This window comes from Tuber melanosporum (assembly GCF_000151645.1).
Source record: "Tuber melanosporum whole genome shotgun sequence assembly, scaffold_11, strain Mel28".
NCBI lineage: Eukaryota > Fungi > Ascomycota > Pezizomycetes > Pezizales > Tuberaceae > Tuber > Tuber melanosporum.
The window spans coordinates 423,431-440,421 of NW_003298766.1; the positions used below are offsets into that span (position 1 = coordinate 423,431).

General features: G+C 44.0%; 1 protein-coding gene; it reads right to left on the reverse strand.

Annotated features, from left to right (window-relative positions):
- Positions 1 to 9,977: 9,977 nt before the first annotated feature.
- Positions 9,978 to 11,677, reverse strand: GSTUM_00004274001 (uncharacterized protein). XM_002835520.2 has 4 exons: positions 11,123 to 11,677; positions 10,819 to 11,021; positions 10,666 to 10,754; positions 9,978 to 10,616 (listed from the first exon to the last, which is right to left on the reverse strand). Exons 1-4 carry the CDS (start codon positions 11,390 to 11,392, stop codon positions 10,252 to 10,254), a joined length of 927 nt encoding a protein of 308 aa, XP_002835566.1. The 5' UTR covers positions 11,393 to 11,677; the 3' UTR covers positions 9,978 to 10,251.
- Between the last annotated feature and the right edge of the window lie 5,314 nt (positions 11,678 to 16,991).

Consider the following 16,991-nt stretch of genomic DNA (forward strand, 5'->3'; position numbering starts at 1 on the left):
CACAATCATCGCCCGCAAATAATTTCCCCGCAAAAGAACAGTCCGAGATCGGGGAAGAGAGGGGTTCATGGCATATCCCGCCAGGCCGAACCTTCACTCTCTCCGACACTCCCCTACCAAGCATCATACAAGTACGGTATAGTGTCATATTACGACGCATCAGCCCCTGTGCGAGTGCCAGTAACTCGATACCAAGTCTCACGTGATACGGGACCGGGATCCAGTTCATCTGTCTCAAACTTTATTTTTTCTACCTCTTTCGTCTCCCATTCTCCTTTAACTGCGGTAGGAACTGGAAATGATTAAACCTTACGCCGGGACGTCTAGAATTCCCTTCTTTGTGAGGGTGGGGGTGGAATCACCCCGAAAAGAAACTGACTCAGTCCTCCGTTGAGACAGATAAAAGAGAAAGGGATAAAACATACTTTACTAAGAGGGGCAACTCCAATGTCCTAGTGCGGAGTTCAATTATTCCGGCTCCTGCTGTGCCATAAAACTCACGAAACTAATTACCCGTACTAGATGGTCAGCGGAAACCGGCTCATCGGCCCACAGTAGGTCCAGCCCGACAAGTCAACAGAACTTGGAATACCGGTATCAGTTCACCAGATCCGGGGCGCCCAGTGGGCTGATCTTATACCGTATCGGGAAGAGGGTAATCTCTCTCAGGAGAGTTTGTCCATGAATCCGGAGATTACGGGGCTGAGGGAGATGTTCGATTTCGAGAGCTTTTGCGGTAAGAACAGTACAGGTATGTCTCTTTGACAAAGTACCGGAATACACCGCAGAGATATCCGAGAAGCTAGGAATCTCCGGGGAGAGAGAAGTTCATATAGATACTTTATTGCACAGGCACTGTACCACCCGCGCTCATGTTGTTGCTGCTGCGGAAACAAGCTTCTCCGAAATGATGCTCTGGCGCTGTGCCGGTAGTGAATGAAAACCGCAAGTAAGTGTAACACTGAGGACGCATAGTTTCTGATTGTGAGATTAGGGTGTTGGGCGAATACCGGTACTACAAGTGATCACCAATGATTCTGGATACCGGTAGTGCTCCTAGCTTCTATCGTAGACCGTCCAATGTGGGGTGAGGGCGATGGGGCGAGGTGGGCGGCAGTCGACTGCGAATAGCTAGAATTGGCCAATGTGCCAACTCCACTGCTGTGCAAAATAAGCTACAAGTCCCCAGCCTTTCCTCCCTCCAACAACTGTACAAGCAGCCCATAATCCATACTACCGTGAGAACTCGAATGGGCGATCCTTATGCAAGGTAGTCCAAAATTTCCTCCTCTGGAAAAGGGGCGAAAACACACCAAAAGACCTGCTCTCCGAGACAGATAAAAAAAGGAAAAAAGAAACACCAGACCTTACTAAGGGAGGCAAGTCGAACGTCCGAGCACGAGGATCTTTTACCGGTATTGGGGTTCTTACGGTATGCTTTGCTTCTCCCCAACCAGGATTCCGGCTCATAAGCTCCCTCTTCCCCTTCTTCCATGGTCATGTTGGAATGCGGTACAAGTATACCCAATTTTAAATTGGCTTCCTCTCCGGCGCGTGGTGTAATCGCCCCCTGTGATTACCCATTGGTGTTTGTTGCAATCCTACTCTTCCTCCACATGGGTGCTTGTGGAAGCTCACTCGCTGCAGTGTTCGGATTTCCCACGGCCCTCTTCTGGCCTTGAACCTTTTCACCTCTGGGTTGAAGAATTATCCTGAACCCCTGGCGTGGGAAGAAAAAGGAATTGGGGCAGCCTGACCTTTTTTTTTCTTTTTTCTTTTCGAAATTGATGATGACTCTTTGTTCTATTGTTTATAGTTGAGTACCGGTACCGCAGGAGGGCCGAAGCGGCTTCGTCAGAGTCTAGTGGCTAATATCTCTGCTTATGTCATACTCACCTTCCGCACATGAGTATATCCCAACCCGGACCATACAATAAAATGAGGAGATGTGACCTGGATCCAAGCAGTTATGATGATTGAAAGAAAAAAAAGGAATGCTCAAAAACCCACCACCACGGTCGGTATCGTAGGACGGGTCTCATGCGTCAAGTCTTGGCCCGGACGCCCCACAAAACGTCGATCATGCCATAGTCTAAACCTTCCAGGCCGACACACATCACCCAAGTCCGGGCGCCACAAAAGGCCGGCAAACGCCGCCGGTACAAGTAGGCCGCATTCTGAACCCACGATCTTATATTTGTAGCAGTCGCACAGTAAGGACCGTATCGTACTCGTACCGGAGCGCAGCGTCGGTATCACGAGTGAGATCTCGTGCCCGCGGTGAATATCCGAGGACTCTGTGCTAATAATCGGAATCACGATCCCGAGTTCTCACCGAACCATAAACGCACCTACGATACCCTACCCACCCATCATAAATCAAAATTAGGACAACTTCCAGAAGTAAGAACAACCCGATACGATACGCTGCGTAAATTTACGAAAAAAACGTACTTGATGATAATAGTAATAATAAATCCCTTGCGCTCCCACCATCGAACCATTAGAACGAGAGCGCTAAGTCGGATTTAACCGGAATTTACAGATTACACTATGATGGGATGGGTATGATAGAACTATTTCATCTATCCACTCGTATCGGTGTAGGAAGATGGCGTTTGCACACGGTTTTTTTCTCCTTCGTGTACTAAAGGGTGCGATTATTCCACCCCCGAGCAGGTCACCGATTACGCTATCGTACCGTTTTAGACGACCGCGGGGGAAGAGAAGTTTCCATCGAAACGGGGACATGGAATCCAAGTCCCGACCGAACCAGAGGGCACAGTACATGATACTAATATATCACCCCGTGAAGTTATCCAAAACGAGCGAGTGCGTGACCAACCATACATCCAGGCAAAAGCAGAGAAAAGAAAACACACCTCGCTTATCCAGTCCAATAGCACACCCTCGCAAGCGAGTGATCGCTCATGTATCATATCATGACTGGACAAACTTCCTTTCCTTGAGGCAATGTGCGGAGAGCAACCGACATTTCTTTTCGCCCCCCTCGATCATCCTCGTCCTTTCTCCTCCCTTCGCCGTCAAGGTGACATACCGGTAACAAGGCTGCTCGACTCTAACTTAACTCGCTGGTGTTATGATAAAAAAAGTTACGCTATGTAAATTACTACAAAGTCCCACAACTGCGGTGGCGGTTCCGTTCCGAGGGGAAGGGGCCCGTCTGCTACCTTAATAAGGTATGTACATGTGCCAAAGTGACTATGATAACTCGAGTACTGTCACACAAAGTGCTCTAGTGTTGTAGGCAGACACCGGTACGATAAAGTTAAGGGGAAATAGAACTCCTGGCCGCCAATTCGCAGCCTTCCCCTCGAAGCGCAATCACAAGTAGTACCGTACATACTAGTAGTGTACCACGCTTGCCATGCTTGCCACGCTCGTAATACTCACAAACGAGGAAAAGAAAAAAGAAAAAAGGAAAAAAAAAGTTAGTATTGCTCCTTCTATCGCTTCTCCTCCTTAATCGGGTTTGCGGGGCCGAGCGATTGTGTTATTGTACTTGTATGGTGGGTGCGGCGGATAGTTTGTGTGGTGCTACCGCAGTTATTGTTTTTTTTTCTTTCCTTCTCTTTTTCCTTCCGGGGGGGGGAAGTTGCTCGAGTGCTCGAGTATAGTTGCTTGATTTGGGCGGCGCGGCGGCACGTCGGGCGTTTTGGCGCCGGGTGGAGTTGTTATTTATCTTGATGGTTGAGGGGGGTGGGTTCTATGATTTGTTTTTGGTCAGCCTTATGAGGTTTGGTGGTTTGGTATGATGCTAGAAGTGATGAATGTGTGTACTCGTAATTTTCTGACGTTTGTAAAAACGACCGGGTCAGCATGATCCTGGATAAGCCACGATATGCAGGATAGCCCAATAAAATTGATAGTAACAACGCACAAAAGCTACAATTGTGACCCAGATACCCAGTACACAAGTTCCCATCCTTAAAAATTGCTTCTGTGCTGTACTTGGTGTAATTCAATTGTTCAGTGTTAATTTGTATTTTCTCTCTCAAAAAAGAATATTTTTCCAGATGCCTTTTGTTCCATGAGGGTCAACAACCTCAATGGTGAAGAGAGCCCAAATCGTAGGTTATTCAACTATGAGAGGTCACCGTAAGGTAACCTTAATGCAAATTGCAGCCAAAACAGGTGTTCTTCTCAGTACATGTTCCAATATTATCCAGGAGGCAAAACGTTGAGCAGTGGAACCTGGAGGAAATCCTGATCTTTATGCTCCAGTTAATCTGGCTCCCAAGCCTAATAGCCAGAAGGGATGCAATACTGTCCTCACAGCTGAGCAAAAAACATACTTAGTTGAGGTGGCACTCTCAGATAGTAAGCATTGTTGTATGACATTTGGGCAACTTGCCTACACTAGTAGATAAATACTTTTATACAATTGAGATTTTACTATAGTTAGTTAATCTATTATGACCCTTATATAAATGTTAGGCAGAGACAACTTGATAAACTTCAGAGTTGTCTAGGCCAACTAAGATTTGTTTCTGTAGACAGAGATTGTCTAGGAAGGCTCGGATTTCACTCGCTTCATTTATGACTACTAAGAGTGAAGTAAAGTAAGTAAAGATGAGTAGAATCGTGAAGACAATATTATATTGTTAAGGTCTCTTCTCCCTTACTTGATGATGTCTAAAAGCTTGGAAGATATTTCAATATTTATATTCCATGTCTGAGAGTTCATGGACAACATCTATCTATTATACAAATATGTACTTCTCTGATTATAACTTGCAATGTTGGGTATTCTTCAAAGATGCAAACACCTGGAGATCCTGAAAATCACCACACCCTCTTCGGTAATTACGATATTGCTAACTAGGAGCCATGCTGTTCTCAATAGTAATTATGCAATCATCACAGTTATTAGATATGGCCTAGTTCTCAAGTCGAACTAAGTTGGCCCCAATTGTCTCTGTCATTGATGAAATGATCAGTTTCATCTACAGGTTGTATTTGCAAAGGTAGTCATGATTGCAACCTTCATAGATCGCCTAACTTTAAACCTCCATAACTCCATATTCAACTGACAAGTTCCTTCCAGAGGACTTTCTCCTAATTTGCAGGAAGCTATTCTACCGGATTGATAGATAATCCCTTGGTCAGCAACTCTTGGTTACTTTGGGTGGTTTTGTGATGTTGTATATGCAACCTTCTTAGGTCGCCCAGTTTGAAGCTGAATGTAACGTGTTTGCAAGGTGCTAGTCACGTTATCAGTAATAGGTAAGATAGTCAACAGGTAGCCTGCTCTACCAGAGATAAGGTGAGAGCTGAGAACTAAAGTAGAGTTTGAAAGGTGTACTGTGGAACAAAAAAGTAACTGTTCAACCAAGTATATTGAAGTACTGTCTGTCGAAGTCTGCCTTTTCCATAGTGGAATCAGGCAGTATTTAAATACACAAATCTGTTCATATATAGTATGAGCGAAACTAATCAAAGATATCAATTGATACACTTTGGTAAAACTAATTAAGTATCAAAATAATACTTAAAACAAAACATAAAACAAAACTAAGTATCAAACGATACTTAAAACAAACTAAGTATCAAAGCAATACTTAAAACAAAACATAGAACAAAACTAAGTATCAAACGATACTTAAAACATACCAAGTATCAAAGCAATACTTAAAATAAAAGTAATAAGCGAGTACCCTTACTGGTTATACTAAATATCTCCTGACCTAACTGATAGATTCTTATCCAGTAACTTCCCTTGTGTAGAGGAGAAACACTTCCATAGGATAGAATTATAACTCTTTAGTCACAGGTCCTTGGGTGTCATACAGGAAGCCTTGCACTTGCAAGTAGTATTGGTTGAAAATTACTCAATACCAGAAATAACTTTAATGATAACAGGAGGTGAACACGTGACCTTCAGAAAGCATGTCATGTGATATTTCCATTGGGCTATGGACCTGCAGACTCCATAAAGGAATTGGAGTAGGGTGTTGATACCAGAGATTCTGATTCCGAATAGGGTTACCCTACTTAAGGTAGTTCCTAGGTATAGAATCCTAGTATTACTAACAGAAAGTCAGGTAAATTTATTAATTTTATTTAATTTATTTACATGTTTTAATACTAATCTACAATATATATAGGAGTTGAACTTCCATACCATATGTATATGACTCCATATGAGTTGACAAACCAGAAGGCTGCCACTCTTCTCCAGCTTTGCTGAAAGTGGAAAGATAAAAATGCCAAAGTTGAGAGGTATAATCTTATAAACCTTAGTGTTGAGAATCTAAGACCTCTACCAGTGATGAAGGAATGAGGGAAGGATAGAAGAGGGGGTATAGATTGGTTCATATATCGTGAACATATTCTAAGCCCCCTCCTCCATCCGTTTATAATCCTGGTTCAGGCTGTCCGCTCTAGGATGGTGATAATAGAGAATAATGTGTCAGCACATATCTACTATTATCATGGCTGCCTATGGCAGTAGCTTGAATTTCAGAAGCTGGAATGGCCTGCGAACTCCCCAGATCTCAACCCAATCAAGACGATTTGGTGTGAGTTAAAGGTTAGTATTAAGGCATGATGAGGAATTTGGATTACTGCTACTGGGATTTGGATGTTTGTGGAGAAGAAATAGCTCTGATATCCTATAGAGAGGATCAATCAGCATATTATGTCTATACAGAGCCGAATAAAAGCATGTATTATTGATGGTAGTGGTAATTCCTTTGACCATTAGTTGTTTTATAATTTGTTTTCATTTCTATTTTCTATCTATATATTGTACAGTAATTTCCCACTGGCCTACTGCTGAGTGACCGTTTTATGATTCTATTTCTTAGGACCCTCTTCAGAATCTCCTCCTAGCACTTCTTGCACCTGAATCCTTTCAATAAGCTATTCTGTGTTTCTAAAAAGTACTTCCCTTCCTGCTCATGTAGGTCTCCTACATCTTTTCTTAGCTACATATGTGGGATCATGTGGACCCAGTTGTTTTTACAAATGTTAGAAAATTATGAGTAAAAGTTCTAATTGAATGACTGTAACTGACAGAGTACAAATAGTACCAAGCACTCTGCGTAATATCACATGTATTCAGTATAGCAAGCTTGTTTGTACCTATGCACAAGCAATACATTATAGTATGGAACTCTAGAATTTGCCTATGACTACAATAGATTTGCTGAACATAGTTTTTAAATTCTGGAGTTCAGTAAGCTGTGGCACTTCAATAGGCCTGCATTATATGAAATGAGTATTACCAGAAGTGCCATATCAAAGTATCAGAAACAGAATCAAGTTCAATGGGTATGAGCTTTTGGAGAGCATTAATCTTAAAGTGGCAGTATTTATGTGTAAAACACTTCACTGTACTCCAGAAATACTCAATTAGGTTCAATTCACCATGAATCTTAGGGTAGAAGAGTACTAGATGACCCCTAGCTTCAACCTCCTCCTGAAGTTGGCATCTTTGATCTTGAAAGTCTTTCTGACTAGAAAGAAGAACATGTGCACAGCATTGATCACCTCCAAGACAGGTTTTATGTAACTTATCTATTTCAGGTTTGCATCACTGAGTGCGCAATCCACAGTGCCATAAGCCACACTCTTCCAATACTGTTTTGAGCCCTTTTGACTCACCATTTAGCTGTACTATCGGTTGTGATGCTGAGGTAAGAGGGTTGAATCCATTGCACATGATTGGCTGCTAGCTACTGGGATGGAGATTCATAGGCATCTGATGCATAGATGGCATGTCTGGTTACATTATTGAACAAAAATAAAGCCTAGCACTGAGGAAAATCTGGGCAAATAAGTAGAATCGCAAGACACAGATCCTGTTCCACTAAATCTTCTACCTTCCACTATTTCCCTTTTCCATATTCCAATTTCATTGTAGCAGTATAGAGGCTTATTCTTTGCCCTTCCCTTTCTCTATAATTAGGTAAATTTTCAGAGGGTAATCACTCAGGGGAACACAGACATCCTCCTGGAAAAATGAAGTCTGATATCATGATTCCTTGGCCCCATGACTTTGTCCTTAAGATTACATTTCCATTACGACTCTATAGGTAATGGCAGCCATTATTAGAATCAAAGATTGACTCATCAAGTATAATTAGAATAAGGGGCTTTTCACCTGGCCCTAACACCCCTGAGTCTGGATAGTGGACATGAGGTTGTCCTCCTGAGTCTTCCTTCCATTAAACTAGCCAGTGTTCTAAGCTTTTAAGCTTTGGAAGAAAAGTATCTTGCCGATAGGAAATTACATTAGGTCTCTCATGACCATCTTTATATACATCTTTCCTTACCTCATGGTACTTGTATTCTAGTGATCGTAACCAGGTACTGTTACTATACTGTGAAATAATTTTCTCTACAGTACTGACAGTGAGGGTAGAGGGATGTAGGTTACAAATTTCTCATTCTGGCACTTCCCACAAATTGTCATCTCCAAAGTCCAGCCTTCTGGATCTCCAGTATGTGGTAACAGTATTGTCAAAAACTTGAGTACTTAGATTTATACCAGCTCCAGCTATGTACTCCCGAATAGCAATTAAGGTAGACTCATCCTGCAACTTAGATGTAATACTCATAAATCAATCTTGCTTCTATGGAATAATTATATGGTTTTGGATCCACTGCCATCGCAAATGGATAATCCACAATACTACTCAGTGACCTTTCTCTGCTGTAGCTGCTATCATAGCTACGATCTCTTTCTGGTAACATTTCCAAAATGGTTTTACAAGACCAAGCTGCTCCAGCCACATGAATTCAAGAGGTGATGGTATTGGACTTGATCATGACCCACAAACTGTGTTTTCTTTCTTTTTAACTCTCTCCGGAGGTCTGACATTGCTATATAACATAAGATCTTAAGATTAGCTTTTCTTCTTCTTCCTTAAAGTATACTAAGAAAGGAAGAGAACATACCTGCAGTCAAGCTTTTGTTCTTAATTCTCTTCTATTGCTTTATCAACATATGGGGCCAATTTCGCAGACCCTTGATGACCACTTCCTCTATTGTACTTTCTCAATCTGAAGCTATACCCTCAATTGCTTCTACCAAACTATCATTCATACTTTCTTCCTGGAATTTCCTCGCCTCATTATCTGGACTGAATCTACTAGCGTGACTACTTTCTATTGCTTTCTCTATTTTCTTCTCCATTTCCTTGGCAGCTTCTGCCTACTTTCTTCGCTGCCACAGTGTTTGCCAGCAAGGTGGCATCTTACCACCTGCCTTTTAGGATAAGGTACTATTTGTATTTGCCTTGTCACACTTCTCTGCTACCTCTCCTGTTCAAATACTCGTTAGCTATATTTTACCTCTCTTCTACTTAAAAGCCTTGCTGAAGGAACAATACCGCTGATTTGCTCAAAGATACCATTCTTGTTCCGACCACCAGGTCTGCCTACACTCCTCTTAAACAATTTCTGGTTCGCTCAGTCACCCCATTCTGAGCACCTGGCAATTGTAATACTTGATGTACTAGAAAGAGTGAAAGAAAGGTTAATGCTGGTATGTAATGGTACTGGTAAGTAGAATCCGTTGGTTTGATTAGCATGATATGGTATATCCCGGAGTTTGTTTTCTAGCCAAGCATTTCGTGCTTATATGCCACCGTTGACACGTTGCATATCTCTCACATTTACACCAAAATTGACTAGAATCGATCATTAAACCAAGCATCGCTATCTGGTTTTCCACTTTGCAAAAAACTACTACCCTCTAGTGCTTGGTCTGGCCTACATTGTTGTGGTTTTTTTATTGTAAATCTTGCAAAACTCTTAAGGTCGTTAACATTTGCCGGTGTCAAAATCTTGGTTCACATTTATCACTTCTGGCACTATACTGTACTCGTACTTGTACTGTGTGCTGTTTATGCGGAGCTGGTTGTTGGGGGCTGTGACGATTTCTCTTTTTATTTTTTTATTTTTTTATTTTTATTCTCTCATTAAAGAAACCAGCACAGATTGTGTTGCATTGATATGACAATGTTTGATTCTTCTTGTCCAGATGGATATGCTACTTTTCGGTAAATGCCTAAAGCTGAATAGAAACCCGGTTCCATTCCTTTGAACAAAGGGAAGGGGAAGAAAAAGGGAGAAGAAAAAAACGCCCGACTCCATCTACGATAACTACAGTGCCAGCTAACTAACCACATGATATCTCCGCTGAAAAATCCTAAACGCTTAACCCTCCTAGAAGAAGAAAAAGAAAAAAAACCCCTTGAATTATACACTCCCCTTCCTCGTCTAACAAGACCGCCCACTTCCGCCCCCACTCCTACAGGAATTCGAGTGACTACTCGTAGAAAACAAAGTCTTCTTCTCCGCTGGCAGACACCCGCTGCCGGAATGCCTCTTCCTGTAAAACACTCTGAGACACGGCAAGCAGAAGGCCGTGAAGGCGAACAGCTTCTCGATAACGGCCCACACCAGCGTTCTCCGGATCGCCTCGATGGAGTTGTCGGCGTGCATTACTACGTAGTAGACCTGCGTGAAGCGCACTACCGACGCAGCGATGGAGAGGGCGCCGATGCAGAAGACTACGCTTAAGGCGTAGAGGTCCTTGCGGCCGAGGTTTAGGGTTGAGATTGTGAAGAGGGGGACTATTAGGACTGCGGTGGGTTAGTCAGGCCAGGGGAGACGTGGGGGCGGGGGAAGTACCCATTATGTCACTGGTTATGTTTGTCCATTGCTGGAGTATCATCCCCGGGACGGTGAGGGTTGCTAGGCATCTATCTGAGCCGGTGGACCTGTAGATTCTCTTAGCTGGGGACCTTTTAGAGCTATAGGAGATAATTGTGCTCGAGAACGTACCAATTCGTAGATATTGGGTGACAATAGGCAAATTGAAAGGATAGAACCCCAATATATGTCACAAGGCAATACGCCGACACAGCATACAGCAGAAATTTAATCCTATCCGTAAGAGTTTCTCTTAAACTCCAATAGTATCCCAAGAATGCGGCCTTTAGTAACCAAACCTGCGTCGTGCAGAATAGGGTAATGGCGAAGAATTCCTAGAAACAAGCAATCCCCCCAAAATTAGCTTTCGGCTTCACCAATTTCCCAATTCCCCATTCGCAGCCCCCCACCAGTGATGCATCCGGAGAAGGCCCACCTTCAGATATCCCTCCGTAAACAACATGTGTGGAATGGCCTGATCCCCAAAGTCCCGCCGGATGCGGAGCTCCTGGAGAACCACATCATACGCAATCCCGGCCGTCGCGACCATCAAAACGGTGAACAGCACGAACGCAGCGTCACTAATGTTCACCGCGAGTGTTCTGGGCCTCCGCCTTAGTATACATAACCTCCCGATCGTGCCAAATATCGTCAGCACTGTTATGAACGCCACGAGAGCTATGAAACCATTTATGTCGTCCGGCATCATGATATTGGGGATTGCTTTAGAGGGTGGCGGTGGTGGGTTGAAATGTTTGGGCGGACATGTAATGGGTTTTGGTGGTTGGATGGGTGTATATATACGGTATGTAGGTATGTAGGTATGTATGTATGTATGGCGGGTGTGGGGAGGAGGTGGGGGGAAAGGGAGATATACTTGTAGGTTAGGCGCGGGCACGTATATATGTGTATTTTACGTTGGATTGGGATGGGCAGGATGGGGCAGAGGAGGGTGAGTGGACGGATGGGATTGTCGGAGGGACGAATGGGGGGTTTGGTAGCTGAGTGAGTGCGCAAGCAAGCAAGTGAGTGGGAGAAGCAAATAAATATTTTTATTATTACAGTGATTCAGCGCGGACGGAGAGCCCTGCCGCCCAAAACAGTATCAGATTCGTACGTACTATGCTAACTTGGTCAAACTACCGGTAAAAGTATGTTATGGCAACCCCCCCCCCCCGAAGCCAGCCCATCGAACGAGGGTGGCAAGACCAAATGGAGAAGAAAAAGAGAAGGGGAGACAGAGTGAGAGTGTGAGAGAGTCCGAATTATCAGGAAAGGGATGTGAGCCTCGGCGAGCGGAGTGGCGTGCTCCCACACCAGGAATAAATCTGTGGGGGATTTACTCGAGTAGCTGTAGATAACGATGGATAACCGGCTCTGATACAAGGGCACGATTACTAACTGAAACGGGCATTTTTTCATTTGGCTTTTTAACCTTAGATAACCGTTCCATAACTTCCTCACAGACCGTGCAGTTCTGTGGATTCGCTATCATAGGAGGGATCAAGAGACAAAGCGACAGAAAAAAAGATTACCGGTAGAATATCGCACACGAGTGGACGTTCCTTGGTGGAGAGAGGAGAGAGGGAGAGAGGTGCCCTTCCGGTATGATACTATCGAGCTGACCACCGCTCAGGTTTAGTCCCTAAATGGGGGGGCAGCTTTTGGCGGTTAAGGGTGCATTTGCTGGCTAGGGCTTGCCGTTCACTGGGACGAGCGAGATTCGGTGTGGTAGTTTGAAGGGAAAAAAAAAAAAAAAAAAAAAAAAGTCCCATCTAAGCTATCATAATATTATCGGTCTCTCTCTCTCTCTTCTCTTGCAGGGCGAATGGGGAGCACATTCCTAAACAATGATTATTGTGATAGAGGAGGTTTTATTGTGTTTTGCCTTGTTTTTCTCTCCTCTGCCAGTTTGGGGCTATCCCCACCCCTCTTCAATGGAGACACCAATCCGTGTCTGTGGGGGAATCACATCAGGGATCCCACGTTGCCCATAACGGCTTTTACTTTTTTTTTCTTTTTCTTTTTTCCCTTTTTTACACTTCTCCCTCACAGCCCTGCTTTTATTTAGCAATATACTCGAGTACCATTGAAAGTACTCGTACATTATACATGAGAGCGTCTACCGGTACCGGTACTGTCACCTTTCCTGTATTGTACTTGTACTTGGTATGATATTCCGAGATTAGGAATGGTCCAAGTATGGCAATCGTTTACCGGCAGATGTTCTCCACCATTATTGGTCGGGTCATATAGTAAGATATCCCCCGGCCATATTCCTCCTTTGGTAATGATGTTAGCCTACCTAACCCGTGGTCATCAACCGCACAATATCTGCACACTGATTACAGGTAATGCAAGGGATCTATGACGAGGGTTCGTTATTAGGATCAGGTCTTGACATGAAAACATAAATAGCTTTTCTCCCCCCACTTGCGAGTGCCGCCGGTACGTACTGTACTCGCTACCGGTATCACACCGTGTCAAAGGCTTTGACAACTTTCACACCTTTAAACAACCCAGAGTATGATTGAACAGAGTATAATTGAACAGAGTATAATTGAAACGAAACAAGAACCGCACACCTTCCCCTTCCCTCGCACAACAATGGCTTGACCAATCAAGAAAGACAAAACCCGAATCGTGGTATCTATCCTACCCCATTTCCCTGCCCTATTCGTATCATAAATGCAAGTATGGTACTGTACAGTACAGTACAGTACAATACAATACAATACAATACAATACGATACCGTGATAGTAACCATAACCCGTTTAATCAATCCAACCCTCCTTAACCCACAAACTTTCCCACTCTCACTGGCTCGCCCCCGGTCCAAGCTCCCAACCAACTCCTTCCCGATAGAAACATTTTTAAAATTCCAGGAGTGGAAAAAACTCATCGCAAAGCACAACGCAGTACAGCGCGGTACTGTACAGTACTTGCGCCGTAAAATTTTTCGAAAGCTACCACCGGATCATCACCGGAAAATCAGCCCATCAGCCCAGCCCATCAGCCCATCATCCCACACAACATGTTTGATCCGACAAAGTTACGAATGTGTACCAGTCGCTGAGAGAGAGGGAGAGGGGGAGAGGGGGAGAGGGGGAGAGACCCAACACGGATCCGATGGCCTAACCCTGTACCACGCGAAGAAGAAGGAGAAAGTGCTCACCATTCTTCTCGGGAACCCCGTTCTGTTCCATCATATCGAATCCGGAGATGACGGGGGGGGGGTGGCAGAAATGAATGGATTTCTAGAGTTTTTCCGGTACCATACATTGTGCGCAATGTACGAGTACAGTACTCGAGTACTAGTACAGTAAAGAACATGTACCGGTGACTGCAGCAGATTGAAGGGTCTCACAGACGTGCCGGAATTACCGTTGTTGCCTGGCCTTACTTGCTTTGCATACGGCGCTCTGCTCGAGCACGGTGCGGGTAGCAGGGCAGGAACGAAGTGGGCACAGGGATCAGAGATTTGCATGGCATGCATGGCAGATTGTGTGTCGGAGCGCCAGTGCTAAATTTGGACTTTGGGAGAAAAAAAGATATTCAGGTACTTTATTCATATCGGATAGTTATAGTACAGTACTCGAGTATTCGAGTGCAGTAGGACAGCGAATGGATGGGGGTGGACGAATTGAATCGCCGTTAAATGTCTGCCAGGAGGGGGTGGTGGGGAAAGCTCAGACCATCTGAGTGGGGTGGTGTGGTGGTGCCTTGTTAATTCTTTTTTTTTTTTTTTTTTACCCTTATCGAGGTTTGGGCTTTTGGGGATTTAGATTTACTACTCGAGTGCGATATGACACCCTGTACTGTGCTACTCGAGCTCTGTACGAGTACTCGAGCACGGGTACAGTACTGTGCTTGGGCACGTCTGCTTCCTCAAACTTCTCACACGGTATCATACCTTGGTTCTCGCGAGCACAGTACAATACAGTACCTGGTTTGGCCTGTTGGAGATGTATCATCACTTATACAGTACTGTACTGTACCTCACTCTCACCAACCCAACAAACCCATACCGCAGTCTAAACTGACGAAACCCGTTTCCACGTCGAGAGGTCAGGATAAGGCAGATACTCGACTATCTTTCCACACACACGCGCACACACGCTCTCCCCACTCAACCGAGCAAAGTCTACGCCACACCTTCTTCCGACGACCCCTCTGCGGCGAGAACTGGTTTCACCAACTTATGCTGTACTGGAGTATGATACTCGTGCTTGCACCGATACATAAAAAAAACCATATGCGAGCTAAAAAGCTCGACGGCGCGACACCGTAACTAATTTCATCAATGATACCGGTAATACTGGCACGGTGACATCTCCCGTAGCTATTGTAAGCCCGGGGCGTTTCACACCAGTAAGGTACCGTACTGTACAGCACAGTGTAACTTGTACTCGTACAAGAAGTATACGAGAAAAACTTTCAAGCACAATTTATCTGGAAAAAGGGGCATATACTATACAGTACTGTAGTGTATAGCATTTACGCTAACCACAATCTATATAAATTTACAAGATTCCGCCGGGCGCTTGAAGGAAAAAAAAAAAAAAAAAAAAAAAAGTTCGGATACTATACCGCGATTGCGCTGTACTCGAGTACGAGTTTAGAAAAGAAGACTGCGATGAAGAAACTATTATATCGTGCTCCCGCGCTAACCATAGCCCCCCCCTTGGAAACTTGAGCACAGTGTGATGGCGCACAGTACAGTAGACTACCGGTATTTCTCTCCATGGGTGATGATACAACGTAGCGGCGCTTTTATCGAACTTGACGGTGGAGAGGAATAAGTTGAGATACTCGTACTGTACAATAGAGGGTAAATTATTGGTCTATCCCATAACCCGTTAAGACATTCCGGTCCGTTTTAAAATCTGGAACACTAGCCTATTAAGGGATAGTGTTGAAGGTATTGTCAACCTCAGCTCATCCAAGAAGAACACTCGTGGGAGAGGAGAACCTTCAGGTTCAGATCAAAATGCCACCCAAGTGGAAGGTTCTCAGCGATTTACCAACCAATAATACCTGTTCAGCAAATACTCCAACTTACCAAGAAAGTGTGAAGCCTTTGAAGAGACAATGCCGGCGGCACAAAAAGGAATCTGCAATAAGATCAAGTTTGGAATTGAAGCAAGCCGCCAGCCAGCATGCAGCTTCAAGTGCTACTGGTATTCTACAAGAGAAAAAGCCACAAATAAAGCAGCGAGCTCAAGCCGAGTCACTCCCACTGCCTACCCAATTTCAGCCGTTCAATTCTCCATATCCAGAACATAGTTCAAAGGTAGAAATCCAGCTCAGAATCTATACAGATCATCGTAGAGGTAAAGGACTAACATAGGAAGCAGGCTTTATTGCCAACAGAGCTTACGGATGAGCCATATGCATTATTTGCACTTTTTTTTACTGATGAGATCTTCGCGGAACTGGCTCTGAATACAAACAAGTATGCAGAGATGAAGAAAAAGGTTCAGGGAAGAGGAACCCATGGAAGAAAGACAGAGTCCGTATGAGAGTCTGTTTGTGTGAAAGCAGACTTGTGATCTCGCAAATAGACTCCAACCTCTGCAAGTGAACTGAAGATTTGGCTCGGTTTGACCATTAAGATCAGCATTCACTGAGAGTCCTCAATAGTTCATCATTGGTCTAAGGAAGGAAGAAATTGTTGGAGAAAGACCTCGATACGACCCATATTGCGTCAAAGACATCTGTCATGTCCTTACCGGTACAAATTTCCAAAAAATTGCATGTCTCTTGTGAGATACGAGCAACTCAAGTGCTACTTCCATGTATCTGATCCGACGATTGAGCTTGACCAAAAGCAGTGGTATAGGAAGCTTAGCCCATTAGCAGATCAGCTAAAGGAAAGCTATTGAAGATACTTTCTTCCTGGAACTAAGGTTGTGATTGATGAAATGATAGTGAGGTTCTGTGGCCGGAGTTCCCATATGGTAAAGGTTAAGAATAAGCTAATCAAGCAAGAGTACAAGATATTTGCCCTTTGCTCTCATGGCTATACATATGGATTTCAATGGTACTCTATCTCGCAAGGCATTGCAGAATTAGTCAAGTTGCCTAACTTGATACCGACAGCCTCTGGGGTCTATCAGCTGGCAAAGCTACTTTCAGTGGGAAAGAGGTGGAATTTAGTATTGGATAATTACTTTACCAATATACCGCTATTTGAAGAGTTATTAAAGATTGGAATTGGGGCAGCAGGTACTACCCAGGTTGATACTCAAGGCTTTCCTATTTGCTTAAAGATTGAGAAATCTGCAGCAAAAAAGGTTCTCCC

Coding starts and splice junctions, on each gene's coding strand:
- GSTUM_00004274001 (XM_002835520.2), bottom strand. CDS start 11,392: ATGCCGGACGACATAAATGGTTTCATAGCTCTCGTGGCGTTCATAACA. Junction 10,755..10,818: donor CACCCAATATCTACGAATTG/GTACGTTCTCGA, acceptor GAGAATCTACAG/GTCCACCGGCTCAGATAGAT. Junction 10,617..10,665: donor CATAACCAGTGACATAATGG/GTACTTCCCCCG, acceptor AACCCACCGCAG/TCCTAATAGTCCCCCTCTTC.